Below are 19822 nucleotides of genomic sequence, written 5' to 3' on the forward strand. Positions count from 1 at the left end.
ATCATTACCATCTTTCTAGATTCCATATATATGTGTTAGTATGCTGTAATGTTCTTTATCTTTCTGGCTTACTTCCCTCTATCTATAGTGAAACAGATCACCAGCCCAGGTGGGATGCATGAGACAAGTGCTCGGGCCTGGTGCACTGGGAAGACCCAGAGGAATTGGGTGGAGAGGGAGGTGGGAGGGGGGATCGGGATGGGGAATACGTGTAACTCCATGGCTGATTCATGTCAATGTATGACAAAACCCACTGCAATGTTGTGAAGTAATTAGCCTCCAACTAATAAAAATAAAGGAAAAAAAAAGAATTAAGAAATTAAAAAAAAAGTGGGACTGACATTAAAAAGTTAGAACTATTATCAAATTAATAATAGGGGGGTTCCTGGTCATCCAGTGGCTAGGGCTCCATGCTCCCAATTCAGGGGACCCTGGTTTGATCCCTGGCCAAGGAGCTAGATCCCACATGGCATAACTAAGAGTCCTTAAGCTCCAACTAAGAAGTTTGCATGCCCCAGTGAAGATCCCTCGAGCCACAATGAGGACACAGCACAGCCAAAATAAATAAATTTTAAAAAAGGAAATTACTAAAAGAATAATAATCATAAGCACTGTGCTCAGTACTTTCCATTTATTAAATCATTTAATACTGACAAAAATCCCAGGTGCTCCTATTTCCCCCATTTCATAGCTGAGAAAAATGAGTCTCAGAGAAGTTAAGTAACTTTCCCAGGAGGAAGTTGCAGATTCAGGATTTTATATGATACTGAATATAGTTCAAATTTTGAAAAAGTCCTAATTTAAGCTAGCTTTTCCTAAATTGGGAAGTGAGATGGTATAGTAGTGAAAAGCATGCACTTCAGTCAGATAAGCCAGCATTCTAATCCAGATTTTGACTTTCATGATCTTGTGACATTGGCCATGCCTCTTAATCTCTATATGCTTAAATTTCTTCATCTCTGAAATGAGGATATAATACTTGTGGTAATGTAGGTAAAGTGTTTAATAACTCTTGACATAAGAAATGCTCGATATATGGTAGGTTTTATTATTTTCCCAGAATCTGTTAAACAGTTAAAATATCTATTTAAAATAAGAATTATTATGGTCGCTTTGGCGATACAGAAAATTTTTTCTGTGTAATTTATTATTCTTTTCCTTTCATATCAGTCAATGTTTTATTTTTGTACAATGTTTTACTTTTACTTTGCTGATTTTTTTTGTTACTGTACAAAGCATTCAGACATCTCATTTGATCATTTGCTTTGTAGCAAAATAATTAACATGATTTCACTGTTTTCTTTTAAAGCTCATTGAGAATGCTAAACATAGAAAAGAAAATGAACTAATAGCAAAGAGAGAGAAACTGATTTTGGAAATAGAAAAGGAATCACGGCGCATGGAAGAGTTTGCAGAATTTGCAGAATTGGACCGCATGCAACAGGTCTGATAAATATAGACAGTAGCTGTGGCAAGCTGGTAGATAAGTATAGGACATGTTTGTATAGGGTTTCCCAGGTGGCACCAGTGGTAAAGAACCTGTCTGGCCAATGTAGGAGACATAAGAGATCCTCTTATGTTTGATCCCAGGGTTGGGAAGATCCTCTGGAGGAGGGCATGACAACCCACTCCAGTCTACTTGTCTGGAGAATCTTATGGACAGAGCAGCCTGGCAGGGTACAGTCCACAGAGTTGCTAAGAATCAAACATGATTGAGGCAACTTAGCACGCTAGCAGGCATGTTTGTATAATATAGAAAAGCATGTGCTTACTTAGGCAAAAAGAGGCCTGACTTGTAGGCCTGGAACTGCTGCTAATTATATAATCTTTTTTGTGGGTTAGTTTTCTTTTTGTTAAGTAGACATAGCCATTTTTTGCTTTCTGTCATAGTATTGCTCTGAAGTTGATATATAAAGTGCTATATATATATATATATATATATATGCAAGGACATAGCCTATGAAGTATTGTTTAATCTTATTTTTATAACATTTCTTGGGTATTTCTTGAAATAAAAAATGCTTTGCTTTCAGTATGTGACAGATGTAAGACAACTACAAAAACGTATTCAGGAATCTGAAGAAGCAGTTCAGTTTATTAATAAAGAAGAGGAACTTTTCAAATGGGAACTGACAAAATATCCCGAACTGGATAAATTAAAAGTTAACATTGAGCCCTATCAGAAGTTTTTTAATTTAGTTTTGAAGTGGCAACGAACAGAAAAACGGTAATTTCTGGTAATGTAATAAACAGTTCAGCAAAGATATAAAAAGATTTATAAAACGTATGTTGATTTTTATTGCTGTTGTTGTTGGCTAAGTGTTTAAAAGTAGGACTTACTGGTCCATTTGATGGAAAAACCAAATATCATATAGGAGAAGCGTCAAATGTTGCTAGGGTACCAGCTAACCTTATTAATATAATATCTAATTAAGACTCATTTGGGTTTTCCAGATTTTATTCCATTTTTAATGCAGTTAGTTGATTTGACTCATGCTTAACATAAAAAATTAGAAGTATGGAGTCAAATCAGCATTTTATTTGGGTACCATTAGTTGTCCACTGACAATCTGATTCATATTTTAGCACATGCAGCATAGCTCAAGTGGTGGCTTTAGTATTATCTCTGTCATCAATCAGCTCTGTGTGACTGAGAAAAGCGGTTGACTGCTCTTGTTTCAATTACAAAATGAAGGTCCTAGCCTAAGGCCTCTTAACACACCAAAAGTCTCTGAGTTTAATATTACTTTTTCTTTCAGGTGGATGGATGGAGGGTTTTTGGACCTTAATGGGGAAGCCATGGAAACTGATGTAGAGGAATTTTCCCGGGAAATTTTTAAGACTCTGAAATTTTTCCAAACAAAGCAAAAGAAGGAATTACAGGAAAAAAGAAAAGCAGCAAAAAGACGATCTCTGGAAGAAGAGAAACTTGAAGAAGAACCAAAAGAGAATCCGACCATTACTATGTGCACTACGGTAATGGAGCAGATAAAAGTTTTTAAGGTAGGAACACGTTTAATGGCATTTTAGAAAGCCCTGCTGGAGCTGTTTGCAGCAAGTGCTAATGAAGAGAAATGGAAACATTGGAAAGCAAAACCAAAGCTAAATCCAGAAAACTTAATCTGTTTCTTAATACATGCCTCATTCTGTCCTGAGGAAGTCATCATAATCAGTCCCTTCACAGAACATGCCAGAACATGCTTGACAAATAGAAAAGACTATAATGACCAGGTACACTGATATGAAGAGGATAAAAAAATTACTGAGTAAACAAGTTAGCCTATGCTATGAGCAGCAGCACAGAGTACCGGTTACCTGAGAAGGCTTTGAGGTCACACTGCCTAGGTTTATATCACAATTCTGTGCTTCGTAATGGCAATATGCCACTTGTGTAAGATATTTACCCGCTCATGTCTCAGTCACCTCACTCATAAAGAGAGGATAATAACAGTTTTTGTGGCAGTAAATAATGCATCCAGCTTCCCAAGGCAGAGTGGCAGTGGTTCTAGTCTAGTGGTAATGCCAACGTTTCCACCGTCAGTATGCTCAGAGTGCAAACTGTCATGGGATCTTCAGCATAGCTGCCTGAAAAAAACTTTAAACTACTTAAAATTATTTTTAATAATTAATAAATATACATGGCTTAAAAATATAAAAAAGATACACCTGAACAATCTCCTTGCTATGTTACTTCTTTTGTATACTTAAGAGTTTTTTTTTTAACACATATAACGATATGAATATATTTTCTAAACCTCCTGTCTTTTTACATAAAATTAACATACTGTATGTATTATATCCCCCATTGTTTTGGTTAATTTATCCTAGAGATCTTCTCTTGTTGTATATAGAGTTTTTTCATTATTTTTTACACCTATAAATATTATATATTGGTGTAAAAATTTCTAAGTATGAAGTGAGAACTGCAAGGTAAATTGCCAAAGAGTAAATTTCAGGTTCAAGTCTATAGTTGAATTACCTTCTGTATGGGTTTTACCAACATATATTTGCACCAACCTTGATAATAGAGTGTCATCATACTTGGGTTTTTGGTAACCTACTAGAAGAATTTCATTTTTCTTATTACATAAAGTGTTAAGCATAAGTTAATATATTTAAGAATATTTTTTATTTCTTTGCTTGTGAACTATTTGGTCTTATCATTGTCTATTTTTTTATTTAATAGTTGGTCTTTTTCTTACTGATTTCCAGGACATAATCAGTCTGGAAACAGGACTAGGAAGACTAGGCTTTGTATGTTAATATTTTTTGAGAATTTTTGAGATTATATTCAGGAGAGATGTTGGTCTTAATTTTCTTGTAATATCTTTGTCAAGTTTTGTTATAAGGATTATGTTGACCTTATGAAACAAACGGGAAATTCTATCTATTTTCCAAAAGAGATTCAAATAAAATTGTTATTATTTCTTTTAAAAATATTTTGGAGAAGCATATGCCAGTGATACCATTGACTTGGAACTTTATGGGAAGGATTTTGAAAGTGGTTTTATTTTTTCAAAATAGATATGGGAATATTCAGGTTTTGTGTTAATTTTATGTCAGTTTTAGTAAATTGTAATTTTCAAGGAAATCTTCCATTTTTGAAAGCTATTAAATTTATTGCCATTAAGTTACTCATAACATTTATTTGTCATCTTTTAATGTTTGTGGAATCTTTAGGAGTAATTCCTTTTTTTTTATTCCAAATATTAGTAATTTTTATTTTCTCTTTTTTTTCTTCAGTTAGATTTTAGTTATAGTTTATTGTCAGCATTTAAGCCTTTGGTCATGTTTTAAATTTATCCAGATGATATTCCTCTTTTCCTTTCTTATCAGCAGCATCCATTATTCCTGTCTTCATAGCAGTGCACCACCATAATCTCTGAAAGTCATCTTGAGATGGAAGATAAATTGTCCCATACCACTAGTAGTATCAATAATTTTTTTCCCTGCTATTTTCTTTCTTTATTTTTGGCTGGGGCATGTGTGATCTTAGTTATTCAACCAGGAATCAAACTTGCGCTCCCTGTTGTCACTAGAACTTCTAATACTATATTGAATAAAAATGGTTAGAGTGAGCAGCTTTGTCTTATTCCTGAACTTAGAGGAAATGTTTTCAGCTCTTCACCATTGAGTTTGATGATAGCTGTGGGCTTGTCATGTATGGCCTTTAATATATTGAGATATGATCCCTCTATACTCACTTTGTTGAGAGTTTTTTTTTATTATTATAAATGGATATTGAATTTTGTCAAAAGTTTTTTCTGTATCTATTGAGATGGTCGTATGATTTTTATTCTTTAATGTGGTTAAAATTGATTACTTTGCAGATATTGAATCATCCATGTATCTCTGGGATAAATCCCACTTGATCATGATGTATGATTCTTTTAATTAATTGTTGAATTTGTTAATATTTTGTTGAGGATTTTTGCATCTATGTTCATCAGTGATGTTTGCCTGTAATTTTTTTGTGTGTGTGTGTTGTCTTTGGTTTTGGTATCCATGTGGTAACTGGTCTTGTAGAATGAATTTGGAAGCATTCCTTTCTCTGCAATTTTTTGAAATAGTTTCAGGAAAAGTGTTAACCCTTCTTTAATTGTTTGGCAGAATTCACCTGTGAAGCCATCTTGCGTGGGCTTTTCTTTGTTAGGCATTTTTTTAATTACTAATGCAATTTCATTACTGATAGTCTGTTCATATTTTCTATTTCTTCCTTATTCAGTCTTGGAAGATTTTATGTTTCTAGGAATTTATTAACTTTTTCTAGGTTTTCTATTTTATGGTGTATAATTATTTGCAGTAGTTTCTTAAGATCCTTTGTATTTCTGTGGTATCAGTTGTAACCTCTCTTTCATTTCTGATTTTATTTATTTGGGCTCTTTTTTTTTTTCTTAATGAGTTTGGTAAAAGGTTTATCAATTTTATCTTTTAAAAGAACTAGCTCTTAGCTTCATTGATCTTTTTCTTTTTTCTTTTTAGTTTCTATTTTATTTATTTCCACTCTGGTCTTCATTATTTCCTTCCCTCTACTGTCGTTGGGTTTTGTTTGTTCTTCTTTTCCTAGTTCCTTCAGGTTAAGGTTAGACTGAGAATTTTCTTATTTCCTGAGGTGGACTGGTTTGCTGTAAAATTTCCTCTTAGAACTGCTTTTATTGTGTCCATAGATTTTGGAATATTATGTTTTCATTTTCATTTGTCTCATGGTATTTTAAAATTTCCTGTTTGAGGTTTTCAGTGATGCATTGACTCTCTCTTTTTGTGGTAACTGTTACATGGTTTTAGTTTGTAGTTACCAGGAGGTTCATTTACAACAACCTATTATAGATGTCTATTTTAAGTGGATGATTTCTTAAGTTTGAATACCTTACATTTTTACTAACCTCCCCAAATGTTCTATCATTTTTACATCTGTTAATTTTTGCCTTAACTGCTATTGCAGATAGAGATGATTTTTACTGCTTTTGTCTTTTAACTTTCCTCCTAGCTTTATGAGTGGTTAATTAACTACTTTTCCCCCAGGTTTGCCTTTACCAGTGAGATTTTTCCTTTTACAATTTTGTTTATTTATACTTGTTATTTCTTTTAACGTTTGTTGCAAGATCTGTTTGGTGGTGATAAACTCTTTTAGCTTTTTGCTTGTCTGTGAAAGTCTTTGTCTCTTCTTCAGAGATAAAGATATATCTGAAAAATAACCTTGCCAGGTAAAGTTTTCTTGGCTGTAGTTTTTTCTTTTCATCATTTTGAATATATTGTTCCACTTCCTTCTGCAGAGTTCCTGCTGAAAAGTCTGCTTAAGGTCTTATGGGAGTTCCCTTGTACAATACATAACTAGTTGCTTTTCTCTTGTTGCTTTTAAGATTCTCTCTTTAATTTTCGTCATTTTAATTATAATGTGTCTTGGTGTGGACCTGTTTGGGTTCATCTTGTTTGAGATTCTCTGTGCTTCCTAGAGGAGGATATTTATTTCCTTCTCTAGATTAGGGAAGTTTTCAGCTAATATTTCCTCAAAGAAGTCTCTCCTCCTTTCTCTCAATTTTCTCCTTCTGGGGCCCCTATAACATGAAAGTGAGTACACTTGATGTTGTCTCAGAAGTCTTTCAAACTATCATTGTTTTTTAAAATCCTTTTTTTCTTTTTTCCTGCTTAGCTTGGGTGATATCTGCTACTCCATCTTCCAAATCACTGATCTGTCCTTCTGTATTATACTGTCTACTATTGATACTTTCTAGTATATTTTTCATTTCAGTTAATATATTCTTCAGCTCTGACTGGTTCTTCTTTATATTTTCTAACTCTTAGCTGAAATTCTGTGTTTGTCCATTCTTCTTCTAAGTTCATTGGGCATCTGTATATTACCTTGAACTCTATATTGGGTAGATGGCTTGTTTGCATTTAATATAGCTCTTCTTCTGAGGTTTTGTCTTGTTACTTTGCTTGGAACATATTCCTCTTGTCTCCTCGTTTTGCCTGATTCCCTGTGGTCATGTTTGTATATTGACTAAGACTGTTAGGTCTCTTGATCTTGGAGAAGTGACATTATACAGGAGACATCCTATATGGCCCAGCAGCACACTCTGTTCTGGTACTAGACCTGTCTGCTCCAGGGGTGTCTCCTGTTCATACCACATGCTTCCTTATGTTGTGGAAGGTTGTTGAGGGTATAGTGGGGCTGGCCCTTGGCCTGTCTGGCTGCAGTGCTGTGACTCATGCAGCTGTTGTCAGTGCCCTGGTGGGCATGGCGGTCTCCTGGTGAGGCTGACGTGCGCTGGGCAGTGCCCCTGCTTCAGGCTCATTGTGGGTGGGGCAGCCTCTCTCTGTGTTTGACGGTGTAGCCTGGTGGTGCACAGTTGCTGTGGGCCCTCCAGTGGCCAGGGCAAGCGCCCAGCATTAACAGGCTAGAGGGAGAATTCCTAAGTGGTACTTGCTGGTGATCCTCACAATGGCTGCCACCTGCATCTCTGTCCCCAGGGCGAGTCCTGGAGGCCTCCTGCCACTCTGATAGGCTCTCCAAAATCAGCAAGTGGGTCTGACACAGGTGCCTCTCAAATTTCTGCATCTTTGCTGGAACGTGGACCATGTGGGCTTCTGCCTGTACCCTTTAAGAGCATAGTCTTTGTTTGCTGTAACCCTCTGTCTCTCCTGAATGGGAAGCCCAGCTGGCTTCCAAAGCCAAACATTCTGGAGGCTTGTCTTCCCAGGGCCAGACCTCCAGGCAGCAGGGGCCAAAGTGGGCCTTGGACCCCGTGCCCCTTGGAGAGGAGCTCTGCAGCGGTCATGTTCCTTTCACTGTGTGTCACTGACCCGGGGTTTGGTTTCTGACCAGACTGCATCTCCACCCCATCTGCCTATTTCATTGTCATTCCTTCTTTGCCCATCAGAGGAGGTGAGTTCAGGGCCTTCCTACACTGCCATCTTGATCCCACTCCTGCTCTGTAGCTTTTATTTATTTATATTACCTCAGTGGCTGAGAGACTCACTACAGTGTTGATTAGAAGTATTACGGGTGTGCTTATTTGTTCCTGATTGTAAAGGAAATGTTTTAATATCAGTATCAAAAGTGATGAATCAAGAGTTTTTGTTGAGTATTTTTTTATTTCCAGATGGTTATATTTTGATATTTGGGTGCAGGCTTTTTTCCCATTTATGCCTTGTATGTGTGTATATATTTATATATTATGTTATGCTACATATTTCTCCATATAATTATAGAATAAACATGACTTTGTATTTCTATAATACTGTGATCATTTTAATTATTATAGTTCTAGCATATACTTTAATATCTTACAGAACATTTACCACCACCCCTCCTTTTTTCACCCTTATAGTTTTCTTGGCTATTTCTACATGTTTATTTGTGCAGATGAACTTTAGAATAATTTTGTTAGTTTCTCTCCCCTCCTGAATCTAACTCATTAAATATTAAATGGGCTCATTAAATATATTACATAATTTCAAGTTTATGAGTATGAAAGTCAGGTGAGTGACTCATTATTGTTTCTATTTTCATCATTAGGATTACATCCCTACTGTCTCTATCCTTTGCAATCCAGGAATGAGAGCACGTCATTGGAAGCAGTTATCAGAAATTGTAGGCTATGACTTAACTCCAGACTCTGGAACTACACTGAAGAAAGTTTTAAAATTAAACCTTGCACCATACTTGGACAAATTTGAAGTGATAAGTGCAGGTGCAAGCAAGGTAAATATGCAGATCAACTGAAATACCTTATTTGACGAGTTTGTTAATTAAATAATCGTAGTTTTAGTTGTAGTTGAATGTATAGTTTGGGATAGCAGTGAGAGAACCTGGGGAAAAGTGGTAGAAGGCCATTCATATTTTTCCCCCACAAAGTCTGTACTTCTGTATGATTCCCTTGTCCTGAATCCGGAGTAGAAATGCTTCCTTTGACCTCTTCTTAATTCTGCCACATTCTGATATGCATGGATGATATGCTAATCTTGATATGTATTTTTTCCTGTTAAGAATGGAAGTGGATGCCTGGGTATGTGGCATGTGATATGTATGTATTCTAGGCAGAGTAAGTATGGCCCTGTAGTCTTCTTGAATACACTGAAAACATCTTCAGACTGTAGACTGAAAAAAGGCACCTCAGGGAAAATCCAGCAGGTCTTTCATACTGTTGTCTGTTTTGATACTGACAGCTTTGAAAATGAGTGAATTTTTAAAACCTACATTGTCATTCACCATAGGAATTGTATAGTTGTTTAAAACCTTTTCTAACTTAAAGACAGTTGCAGAATATCTTACAAAAATGCACCAAATGCTTACTAAATTCACTAGGGAAAGTCCATACATATAGTAAATAAGATTCCTTATTCATCATCCCATTCTTTCTTTTTTATCCTGTTTAGGAATTTTCATTAGAGAAAGCCATGCATACAATGATGGAAACTTGGGATGGTATTACTTTTCATATAAGTTTATATCGTGATACTGGAGTCTGTATTCTTTCTTCAGTAGATGAGATTCAGGCTCTCCTTGATGATCAAATTATAAAAACTCAGACAATGAGAGGCTCACCATTCATCAAACCATTTGAAAAGGAGATCAAGGTTTGTTAAATGTGATAATCAACTCCTGGTCATTTATAAAGATTGAAATTTATTACATATTTACTCTCATGGGAATAAGTAAATTTGTTGGATAGCTTTGTCAAAGTACAGGAACAGATATATCTACCTTAAAATTAATGTGAAAATATATAGAACAGATGAGACATTAATGATTTTGAAAATGATGTTTTATTAAGAAAAATCATTAAAACAAATAATGTTTTATTAAGAAAAATCTTCTCCAATGACAGTGATAGATTTGGAAGGAAAACAGTTGGTATTATTTAATCTAACTTTAGATAGCCTAGGCCCTGTTTCAGTATATTCTTGTAACTTGTAGTGAAGTTCTATATACAGTACTTTGTATTTGAGAACTAGCTTGAGAACCCTTTAGAATAATTAATGAATTATTTTACACTTAAGAAAACAAGTGATATTTGAGACTGTAAGATTATTTAATGTCATGACCTTATAGTTGATGTGGGTAAATACAGAAAGCAAATAAATTATAATAACTAGGATCTTTGGTATCAATATTCTAACTGGAGACTATATAAAATGGAGAAAAGATCAACAACAACTGGATTTTCTCCCTAGTATGTATTGACTTCTAAATATGTGCCAGGTACTACTCTAGGAGCTTTACATTTATTAACTCATTTAATCCACAGAGCACATTATTATCAGTATTCATAGATGAGGAAACCAAGGATAGAAAATTCACCCAAGTTCACACAGCTAAAAATGACAAAGCTAAAATTCAAAATAAAGCAGTCTGGTTTTAATTTAGGCATAGTGTTGTTATGGGGCACCTTAGCTTTGAATATTTGGAGAAGACAAAGAGTTATGTTCTTCTAAAAGGCCATAACACTGCACATCTTGCCTTGATTCAAGCTGATTTAACCCTTTCCTGATAAGATGTTTTTTGCAAGTACTTCTTCTTTGACAAGGGAGAATTTATAAGACAAATTTGAAAGCTCTCTTAGATGTTTTCAAACAAAAATGTGAGGCCAACCTCTTGATATATAGGATCTCAAGCCATAGATTTAAGAATCAAAGAGAGATTATATACATGATGCTTGGCTAATGAAATATCTAATGGATTCTTGGAAATGTGTGGTAATAAGATTCCCCCCTCCAAATTGTGTTGACGTAGAGCAAATTGTGTTGACATTTCTCAGCGTGGCACTAATGACATTTTGGGGTAAATAATTATTTGTTGTGGAAGTTGTCCTGTATTTAGCAGCATCCATGACCTTTGTCCACTTGATATAAGTAGAACCCTCACCCCACTAGTTGTGACAAATGAAAATGCCTCCAGACATTGTGAAATGTCCTTTGGGGTGAGGGCAAAATAGCCCCTAGGTTGATAACCACTGGTGTGGGGCAGGATATATTTCTGGATGCTTTTTAAAGTTGAGACAGTTCACCTAGGAATTAGGAAATTGGTCTAAATAACTATAGTCATTTCCAGTTATGAGTTTCAATGATTTAGGAAAACTTCAGACCTCCTAGTTTTTCAAAGCCAGTGTGAGACACCCACAAGTGACTTTGAGCTGTTTTGCACTGATTCAAAAATAACAGTGAATTTAAAATGCATAGCCTTTGTTATAATTTATAGGTTTCCTTTAATAACTGGAATTCAGTATAATATGCTTTCCTTTAAGGCTTGGGAAGACCGTTTGATTCGAATACAAGAAACGATTGATGAATGGTTAAAGGTACAAGCTCACTGGCTATACTTGGAGCCCATTTTTTGCTCTGAGGATATCATGCAACAGATGCCAGAAGAAGGGCGTCAGTTTCAGACGGTAGACAGACACTGGAGGGATATCATGAAGTTTTGTGCGAAAGATCCAAAGGTGAAGCATTTGTTTTCTCTCTTTCAAATAAAGAGGAAACCTTTATTTCTGGCTATTAGAAAAGGCATTTAACTTTTTTTCCAACTACAGAAATAAAACCTACTCGTTGTGAACAAACTGGAAAACTCAGGAAAATAAAAGGGAGCATAAGTAACTTTACTTTTCAGTTCTTAAGATACACTGTTCATAATCCTTTAGTATGCATAGTGGAGCTGCTTCAAATGTGCATTTAACTTACTTGGCTTCTAGAGTGTATATTCCATGCTTCCTCTTGTAAAATAAATAGTAAAATAAAATGAAGTAAGCAAGAGGGTGGGGGAGAGAGAGGGAAAGAGAGAGAGAGAATGAATATGAATGGATGTGAGTCATGCAGGTGATTCAACTGACGTTCTACTCCATGACTCTATATGCTTGCAATGATGGGAAAAAGAGTCAGCAGTTCTTTCAGCTGGTCTCACTTGCTATGTGTCTCTCCTAGTGAGTATAGTACCCTGTTGAATGTGATTTTAATGCTGAAAGGCAGACCGGGTATTTTTCATACACATAGATATATATATATACAAAAAAAATCTGGTACCCAACTTAATAAATAGCATTTTATTTCAATGCTGGATGAAAAAATAGCTGTGCTGGACTTTTGAGAGTCAATAGTACTAAAATTTATGTTTGAAAGATTTCCCTTACGTGTTGATTTTAGAACCTTTCTAAGACATTATTTCTTAGAGAACTGAAATCAGTTGTTGTTGTTTTTTTTTCTGCAAAGGGTTGCATGGTAAATACTTGAGGCTTTATGAGACCTACTGTGTTTTTTATAACTACTCAATTCTGCTGTTGTAGCAAGAAAGCGGCCAAAGGCAATATGTAACTGAATGGATGTGTCCATGCAATAATGTAACTGTTTGTGGACACTGACATTTTCATGTGCCATGAGATGGTTTTCTTCTTTTAATTTATTGAACCTTTTAAAAGTGTAAAAATAGAATGTTTATAGTTGACAGTTGTAAATGTAAAAATTAAATCACAAACAAAACTAGCATATTCTTCCCCTATCATTCAAAAGAATACAGGAAGAATGAAAATATGTATGACAATCATAATTTCTCATTTACAACTATCAACTTTGGGTAAGAATACTTGTCATTTACTGAATTTTAATAGTTTTACATTATGAAAAACTTCCTGGCAATTTTCATAAGTCTTTTGACATCTTAACATTTTTGAGGTGTAAGTTAATGTTGAGATCTTATCATTATATCTAGTATATAAGTTCTGACCTGAATGAATGGGTTTCTTTTAGGTTCTTGCTGCTACTTCTTTAACAGGTTTACTGGAAAAACTGCAGAACTGCAATGAACTTTTGGAGAAAATTATGAAAGGCCTTAACGCATATCTTGAAAAAAAACGACTTTTCTTCCCTCGGTATGATGAATAATCAATTGTGCTATCATTAAAGCATTTTCTGAGGTGCAATGAATTATAACTAAAGCTTTTGTCTTTGCATGGTTTTCCCTAGTTTTTTCTTCTTATCTAATGATGAAATGCTAGAGATTCTGTCAGAGACCAAAGATCCACTTAGAGTTCAGCCTCACTTGAAAAAATGCTTTGAAGGCATCGCCAAATTGGAGTTCCTTCCCAATTTGGATATTAAGGCCATGTATAGCTCTGAAGGTGAGCGAGTGGAGCTGATTGCACTAATTTCCACGTCTGCAGCTCGAGGTGCCGTGGAAAAGTGGCTCATTCAAGTAGAAGATTTGATGCTTCGAAGTATTCATGATGTGATTGCTGCAGCCAGGCTGGTGTGTTTCCTAGAATTTAATGTATATCCTATATTCTGTAATTCTCCTTTTTTTTTTTTTTTAGGAGATTTTTGAATGAGTACCAGTAAATTAACACTTAAGGGTCTTGCTCTTTTAAGCCATTTATTGTTTGTTTTTTTTTACTCTGTTCCTAACATTATTATTAAAGTAATAATGGTAGTAAGAATTTATAATAATGTGCGATTAGGTGCTCCAAAAAAAAAAAGGTGCTATGAGAAAGAGTAATAAGGTGTATCTAATTTGGAGTGGAGAAGGTAGGTTACTAGTGATAGGCTCTTAGAGAAAGTAAAATTGAAACCAAGACCCAAAGGGTAAGTAGGAATTAACCAAATAGAGAGCAAATGGAAGACCATCTAGGGTATCCTTTGTGAAGGCCCTAGGGTCAGAAAGAATCTCAGACAATTACTTAAAAACTCAAAATGAGATAAACAAACATTAAAGGAGAATCTATAATATTTGAGAGAAATATAGCACGTAGGCACTACATACACCTCACTTAGGCTAATTCAATTAACCATACTTGAATGATAATAAATTTCAGCATGTTTCTTCCTCTAGGGCCACAAAGGAACAGTTGTACAGTAAAAATACCATTTAAAAGGCATTGCAGGGCCTTCCCTTGTGGGTCTGTGGCTAGGACTCTGAGCTACCAGTGCAGGGGGCCTGGGTTTAATCCCTGGCCAGGGAACTAGATCCCACATGCAGTCTTACAAGCTGCAACTTAAGTCCTGGCTCAGCCAAATAAATATATGTTTAAAAAAAAAAAAAAAGGCATTGCAGCCTTGTATCCAACAACTCACTTTGAGTAAGAATCCTTTTTCCTTTTTCCTTCACTAAGAGCCCTATGAGAATCATCTTATAGTGTCTATTCTGTTCAGTTTCAAAGTTCCTGCAGATAAATCTTGACTTTTTCTCTCCATTTTCTATCTCTGATTCCAAAGCACAAAGGAAAAAATCAACATTATCCATGAAAGTATTTCCTTAATCCATATAGAAACTTACCTTCTGTGTACCTAGCAATGGCTCATCCATTCTTTGAAACTTAACCTTCTTTGAAACCTAGGTTAGTTTGTTATTTGCATTTATTCATAAATATTTATAAATATTATGAATGTTTGGTATTTTTAAAATGTCATGGACTTCCTTAGTGTGGCTCAGATAGTAAAGAATGACCTGGGTTGGGAAGATTCCCTGGAGAAGGGCATGACTACCCACTCCAGTATTCTTGGTTGGAGAATTCCATGGCAAGAGAAGCCTGGCAGGCTACAGTCTATGGTATCACAAAGAGTCAGACAAGACAGCAACTAACACTTTCACTTTTTTCATAAATATTACTAAAAATGCATTTTAATAGTTAATATTTATATCCTTAAGCTTCCTTTGTGGCTCAGCTGGTAAAGAATCTGCCTGCAGTGCGGGAGACCTGGGTTCAATCCCTGGGTTGAGAAGATCCCCTGGAGGAGGAAATGGCAACCCACTCCAGAATTCTGGCCTGGAGAATTCCATGGTCTGTGTAGTCCATCGGGTCACAAAGAATCGGGCACAACTGAGCGACTTCACTTTCACTTTCATCCTTATGCTTAATATTCTTATATCCAAGATGGTGTCATTGTATTACAAATATAGTTTCCGGGGAATTCCCTGGTGGTCCAGGGGTTAGGACGTGGTGCTTTCACTGCCGTGCCCTGGGTTCAATCCTTGGTCAAGGAACTAAGATCCCACAAGCTATGCAACACAGCCAATAAATAGATAAATATGTGTATACACATGGATATAAATTCCATTAGTATCAACTTTATACTTTGCATTTTTTTCCAGCTTTTAATTTAGTTCTATTATCATTTACTTTTGAAACAAGTTATTTAAAAAATTTTATTTATTTTTATTTTTTAATTGGTGGAAAATTGTTGCCTTAAGATGTGTTGGTTTGTGCTGTACGACAACATGAGTCAGTCATAATTATATTTGTATCTCCTTCCTCTTGAGCCTCTCTCCCCTCCTCCCATCCCACTGCTCTAGGTCATCACAGGGCACCAGGTGGCACAAGTTATTTTTAAAAAGACTACCCCTCCAATAAATCCATTTAAATGCATTTTGAACATAAAACATTTTGGAAGAAACGAAAGTATACTTTGAACTCATAGCATAGATTGTTCAATTGTGTATAACTGGACAAATATGTAATTGTTCAAATTATATACACTGGTCATACAAGTTTTTATAAAAACTATGGATAAATAATACAAGGGTTCTAGCTACTAAGTCAGTCTAGCTACAAGATGGTGTAGTCTTCTTTTCAGTTAAATCTTGGCATCAATATATGTAAATTGCTAGACTGATTTATTTTTTAAGTTTAATAAACCCTCATATCTCATTATAATAGAAGTAATGTGTATATTATGTAGAAAACTGACAACTCCCCACAGCAAAGAAACATAAAAATCCTATGGAAAATAGCTTTCCAAAGAATCGACAGATTCTTCCAGAGATAACTGATTATTGACATATAGGTGCTCATCTTTCTATTCTTTTATCAATAAACAAATATTTTAAAAATATGACTTGTAAAAAAATTTCAGATCTTTTAAATAGTCATCTAAAATTTTTCATGAATATATTCTAGCCTACAAATGTAACAAATACCATACTTACTTATTGTTAATCATTAAGCTTTTTTCCTCTTGTCACCTTTTAAACTTAGAAATACACTTTAATTATTCAGGCTTATCCAGAATCTGCAAGAAGAGACTGGGTTCGAGAGTGGCCTGGCCAAGTGGTACTTTGTGTTTCTCAAATGTTCTGGACCTCTGAGACACAGGAAGTTATAAGTGGTGGAACGGAGGTAAAGCATTATTTTAAATAGCATTCTTTTATACACGCTATGCTTTTTTTTTGATTTTTAGTTAGCTTATTTATCATTTTCAAGGGCAATCTTCCCTCACTTTTTATGTGTAGCATTAAAATTGCACAATTACTTAAAAATTTGTTCTTAATTTTTATTATGCATAGACAAAAGTTATTCTGTTCTAGAATTCATTTTTATACTGAGCTACATTGTGAAGTCAGAATCATATTGTTAGAGAGTAGATGTATAAAATGCACACTTTTGCTACTATATAATGTTAGTTTAATTGCTTTTTTATTTTGTAGGGATTAAAGAAGTACTATAAGGAGCTTCAGAATCAACTAAATGATATTGTGGAGCTGGTAAGAGGAAAACTATCGAAGCAGACCAGGATTACTCTGGGGGCTTTGGTTACTATTGATGTCCATGCTAGAGATGTGGTCATGGACATGATTGATATGGGTATGTGACTTCTTCTTAATATTGAAGATAAAATATTGATAGTTTCTAGAAACAAGAACTTATATGTCTTCTTCTTTTTCAGCAGAATTTATTTTATATGATCTTTTCTACAAATTAGAAAATGTGAATTATTTTAATGTTAATACTTTTGTAAACAATGATAAAATATCTAGTTTTCAAATTATTTCCATTTCAGGATTATGTGTCTTGTTTTCCTTTATTCCTTCCAGGCGTCTCACATGATACAGATTTCCAGTGGCTTGCTCAGCTTCGGTATTATTGGGAATATGAAAACGCTCGAGTTCGTATCATTAATTGCAACGTAAAATATGCTTATGAATATCTTGGTAACTCACCTCGACTTGTCATTACTCCTCTAACTGACAGATGTTACAGAACATTGGTATGTGTTTAAATTATTTTAATTTACGCATTGAAGATTGCTATTTGATTTGGTGTCATATTTTCTTGTCCAAATTTAACATGGCTATCCTAATTTCATTCTCTTATCTGTATAGTAGACTATAGCTATAGTCAAAGGAAGGACAGCTTCCTTTCCTAATCCCAAATTCCCTTTATGTGAAATTATAATAATGAATATTTACTTCTGAGTGCTTTGGTAGAATATGAGTGTGTTTGAATTCTAATGTTTGAAAATCATGAGCCACACTCCCTTTGGGGGTAATTAGAAAAAGGAAGGTACTGGAGATTTAAAGAAAAAGCCAGAGCTTCAGAAAATGACATCAGTTCTGGGATGGATGGAGTTCTCCCATCTCTCCATCAGTGGAGTTCTGGGAGAGATGACAAGATGAAGGAAGGACATTTGAGCCTTAGAACTCCAAGTTAGTGTTGTTGAATAGGAGAGGGAGAGCTGAATGTAAGCAGGTGATATTGAGGGCTGCCCTTGTTGGGAAGCTATGGAAGGTAAAGCCATGACTACAAAACAAACAAACAAAACACCTCTGGGAATAGTGTTGTCAGATAAAATACAAGACTTCCAGGTTAATTTGAATTTCCAATCAACAGCGAAAAATTTGTTAGTAGAAGTATGTTCTAATTATTACATGGGCATACTTATACTAACAAATTATCCATTGTTTATCTGATTTTCAAATTTAACTGGGCATCCTGTATTTTTATTTGCTAAACCTGGCAACCCTATCAGGGAGTTGAGGGGGAGACTCAAGAAACAACCTAAAGGGGCAGGATGGGGTGGGAGGTTCAAGAGGGAAGGGATGTATGTATACCTGTGACTGATTCATGTTGGGCTATGGCAGAAACCAACAAAATATTGTAAAGCAATTATCCTTCCATTAACAAAAAAAGAAACATCAATCCACTTGTAAGTTAAAAGTGTCTTTGAGTTGTCTGTAAGCAGAGATAAAACGGGGATTATTGGGCAAATGATTGTCTAGGGAATGTTCTCCGTAAAAGCCTGTAAGAAAATGAAGAAAGCAGAGGGGGAAGCTAAGCAAGGATATGGTTTCTGTGGATGTACAGCCTAGCCTGATCTCACGGGGAGCTTTGGAGCATGAATGGCATCACAGACATACTTCACTTTAAGGCAAAAGGTCTAACTTTTCTATCCCCTTATTGTCACCAGCTATGGGTCCCTCCTGAGGCTAGGGGTGTGAGTAAGCATTCAGATGTTTGTGAATGAGGGAGCTCCTGACTGAGGGCGAATCTCAGGAGACAAGGACAGTTGTGAGCTACTTGTAGATGACACCCACAGCAATCGGAAGGACGGAAGCAATGACCAGTAAAAGAATCAGAGTACAATTGTAGTGCATCTGTGATAAAATATTTCACCAAATCCTCTTTCTCAAGAAGCTACCTGAAGGCCGGGCCATGTCTGTCTTGTCCTCTACTCTAGTGATGGACAAGTACATAAGTTACTCCCTAGGATTTGTTGAGTAAATGAATCTCAAGCTGCTGTGTCCTATCTCAGAGCTCACTGAAGTGAGCTGTGAATATTTGTAAGGTGGACCCTAGCAACTTTGAGGCATAAGATCAAAATCACATTTAACACTTGTATACAACACTAAACACTGGAAAAATCTCCTACTGCAGTTAATGTCCATAATAAAGGGAACACATTTATAAGCATTTTGGGGAAATTTTTATAAAGAAAGGAGAGACTGAGGTTTTTAGCAGTCACATTAATGGACATTAACAGTATAGCATTTACTACAAATGTATGATGGGTAAAGTATCATTGATATTGCATTTATTTAATAAGCTGTCTCTGTTGTTTGATTTTTGTAAATGTGAAAATATTTAAGGTTTTCATGGGTCTATTCATTATTTTTTATAATGTTTAGTTTCTTAGAGCAGTTTTAGGTTCACAGAAAAATTAAGCAGAAGGAATAGAGAGTTCCCGTATACTCCCTGTCCCGCCATATACACAGTCTTGGCCCTTTAACCCTATTTTATCTAAAAGTAGTTAAGTTTCACAAACTCTCATAGAGTTTTTCATGAAACAAACTTCATAGTTAGAGAGAGTTGACTGTAACTTGTACGCTTCTAAGAATTTCCAACCATTGTTACAGTCATTGTGCGGACTCAGAAAGAATTCAGATACTGCTGATGTTACTCTTAAGGAACTTAAAAACTAATTGAGAGGGGGAAAAATGTACTTAGTTAACTGTAATGTAAGTGTTACTGAACTATGTTCATTTGCCCAACTCATCACAGCAAGCCAAATGCTGAAATGCTGAGGTTTGCAGCAGAGAAAGTGTTTATTCACAGAGCAACCA

At 35.3% G+C, this 19822-nt stretch overlaps 1 protein-coding gene across 1 annotated transcript in view; it reads left to right on the forward strand.

The window, feature by feature from the left end:
• DNAH12 (dynein axonemal heavy chain 12) overlaps nucleotides 1–19822 on the forward strand; it is a 178720-nt gene that overhangs the window by 38350 nt on the left and 120548 nt on the right. Inside the window, exons 15-25 of the mRNA XM_043886738.1 lie at nucleotides 1310–1444; nucleotides 2034–2227; nucleotides 2760–3003; nucleotides 9020–9205; nucleotides 9880–10080; nucleotides 11748–11942; nucleotides 13240–13361; nucleotides 13456–13738; nucleotides 16482–16601; nucleotides 16910–17066; nucleotides 17297–17469. Of these exons, the coding sequence (XP_043742673.1) occupies nucleotides 1310–1444; nucleotides 2034–2227; nucleotides 2760–3003; nucleotides 9020–9205; nucleotides 9880–10080; nucleotides 11748–11942; nucleotides 13240–13361; nucleotides 13456–13738; nucleotides 16482–16601; nucleotides 16910–17066; nucleotides 17297–17469 (2010 nt within the window). The remainder of the gene's footprint in view (nucleotides 1–1309; nucleotides 1445–2033; nucleotides 2228–2759; nucleotides 3004–9019; nucleotides 9206–9879; nucleotides 10081–11747; nucleotides 11943–13239; nucleotides 13362–13455; nucleotides 13739–16481; nucleotides 16602–16909; nucleotides 17067–17296; nucleotides 17470–19822) is intronic.

The sequence above is a fragment of the Cervus elaphus genome, chromosome 24, assembly GCF_910594005.1.
Source record: "Cervus elaphus chromosome 24, mCerEla1.1, whole genome shotgun sequence".
NCBI classification, from domain to species: domain Eukaryota; kingdom Metazoa; phylum Chordata; class Mammalia; order Artiodactyla; family Cervidae; genus Cervus; species Cervus elaphus.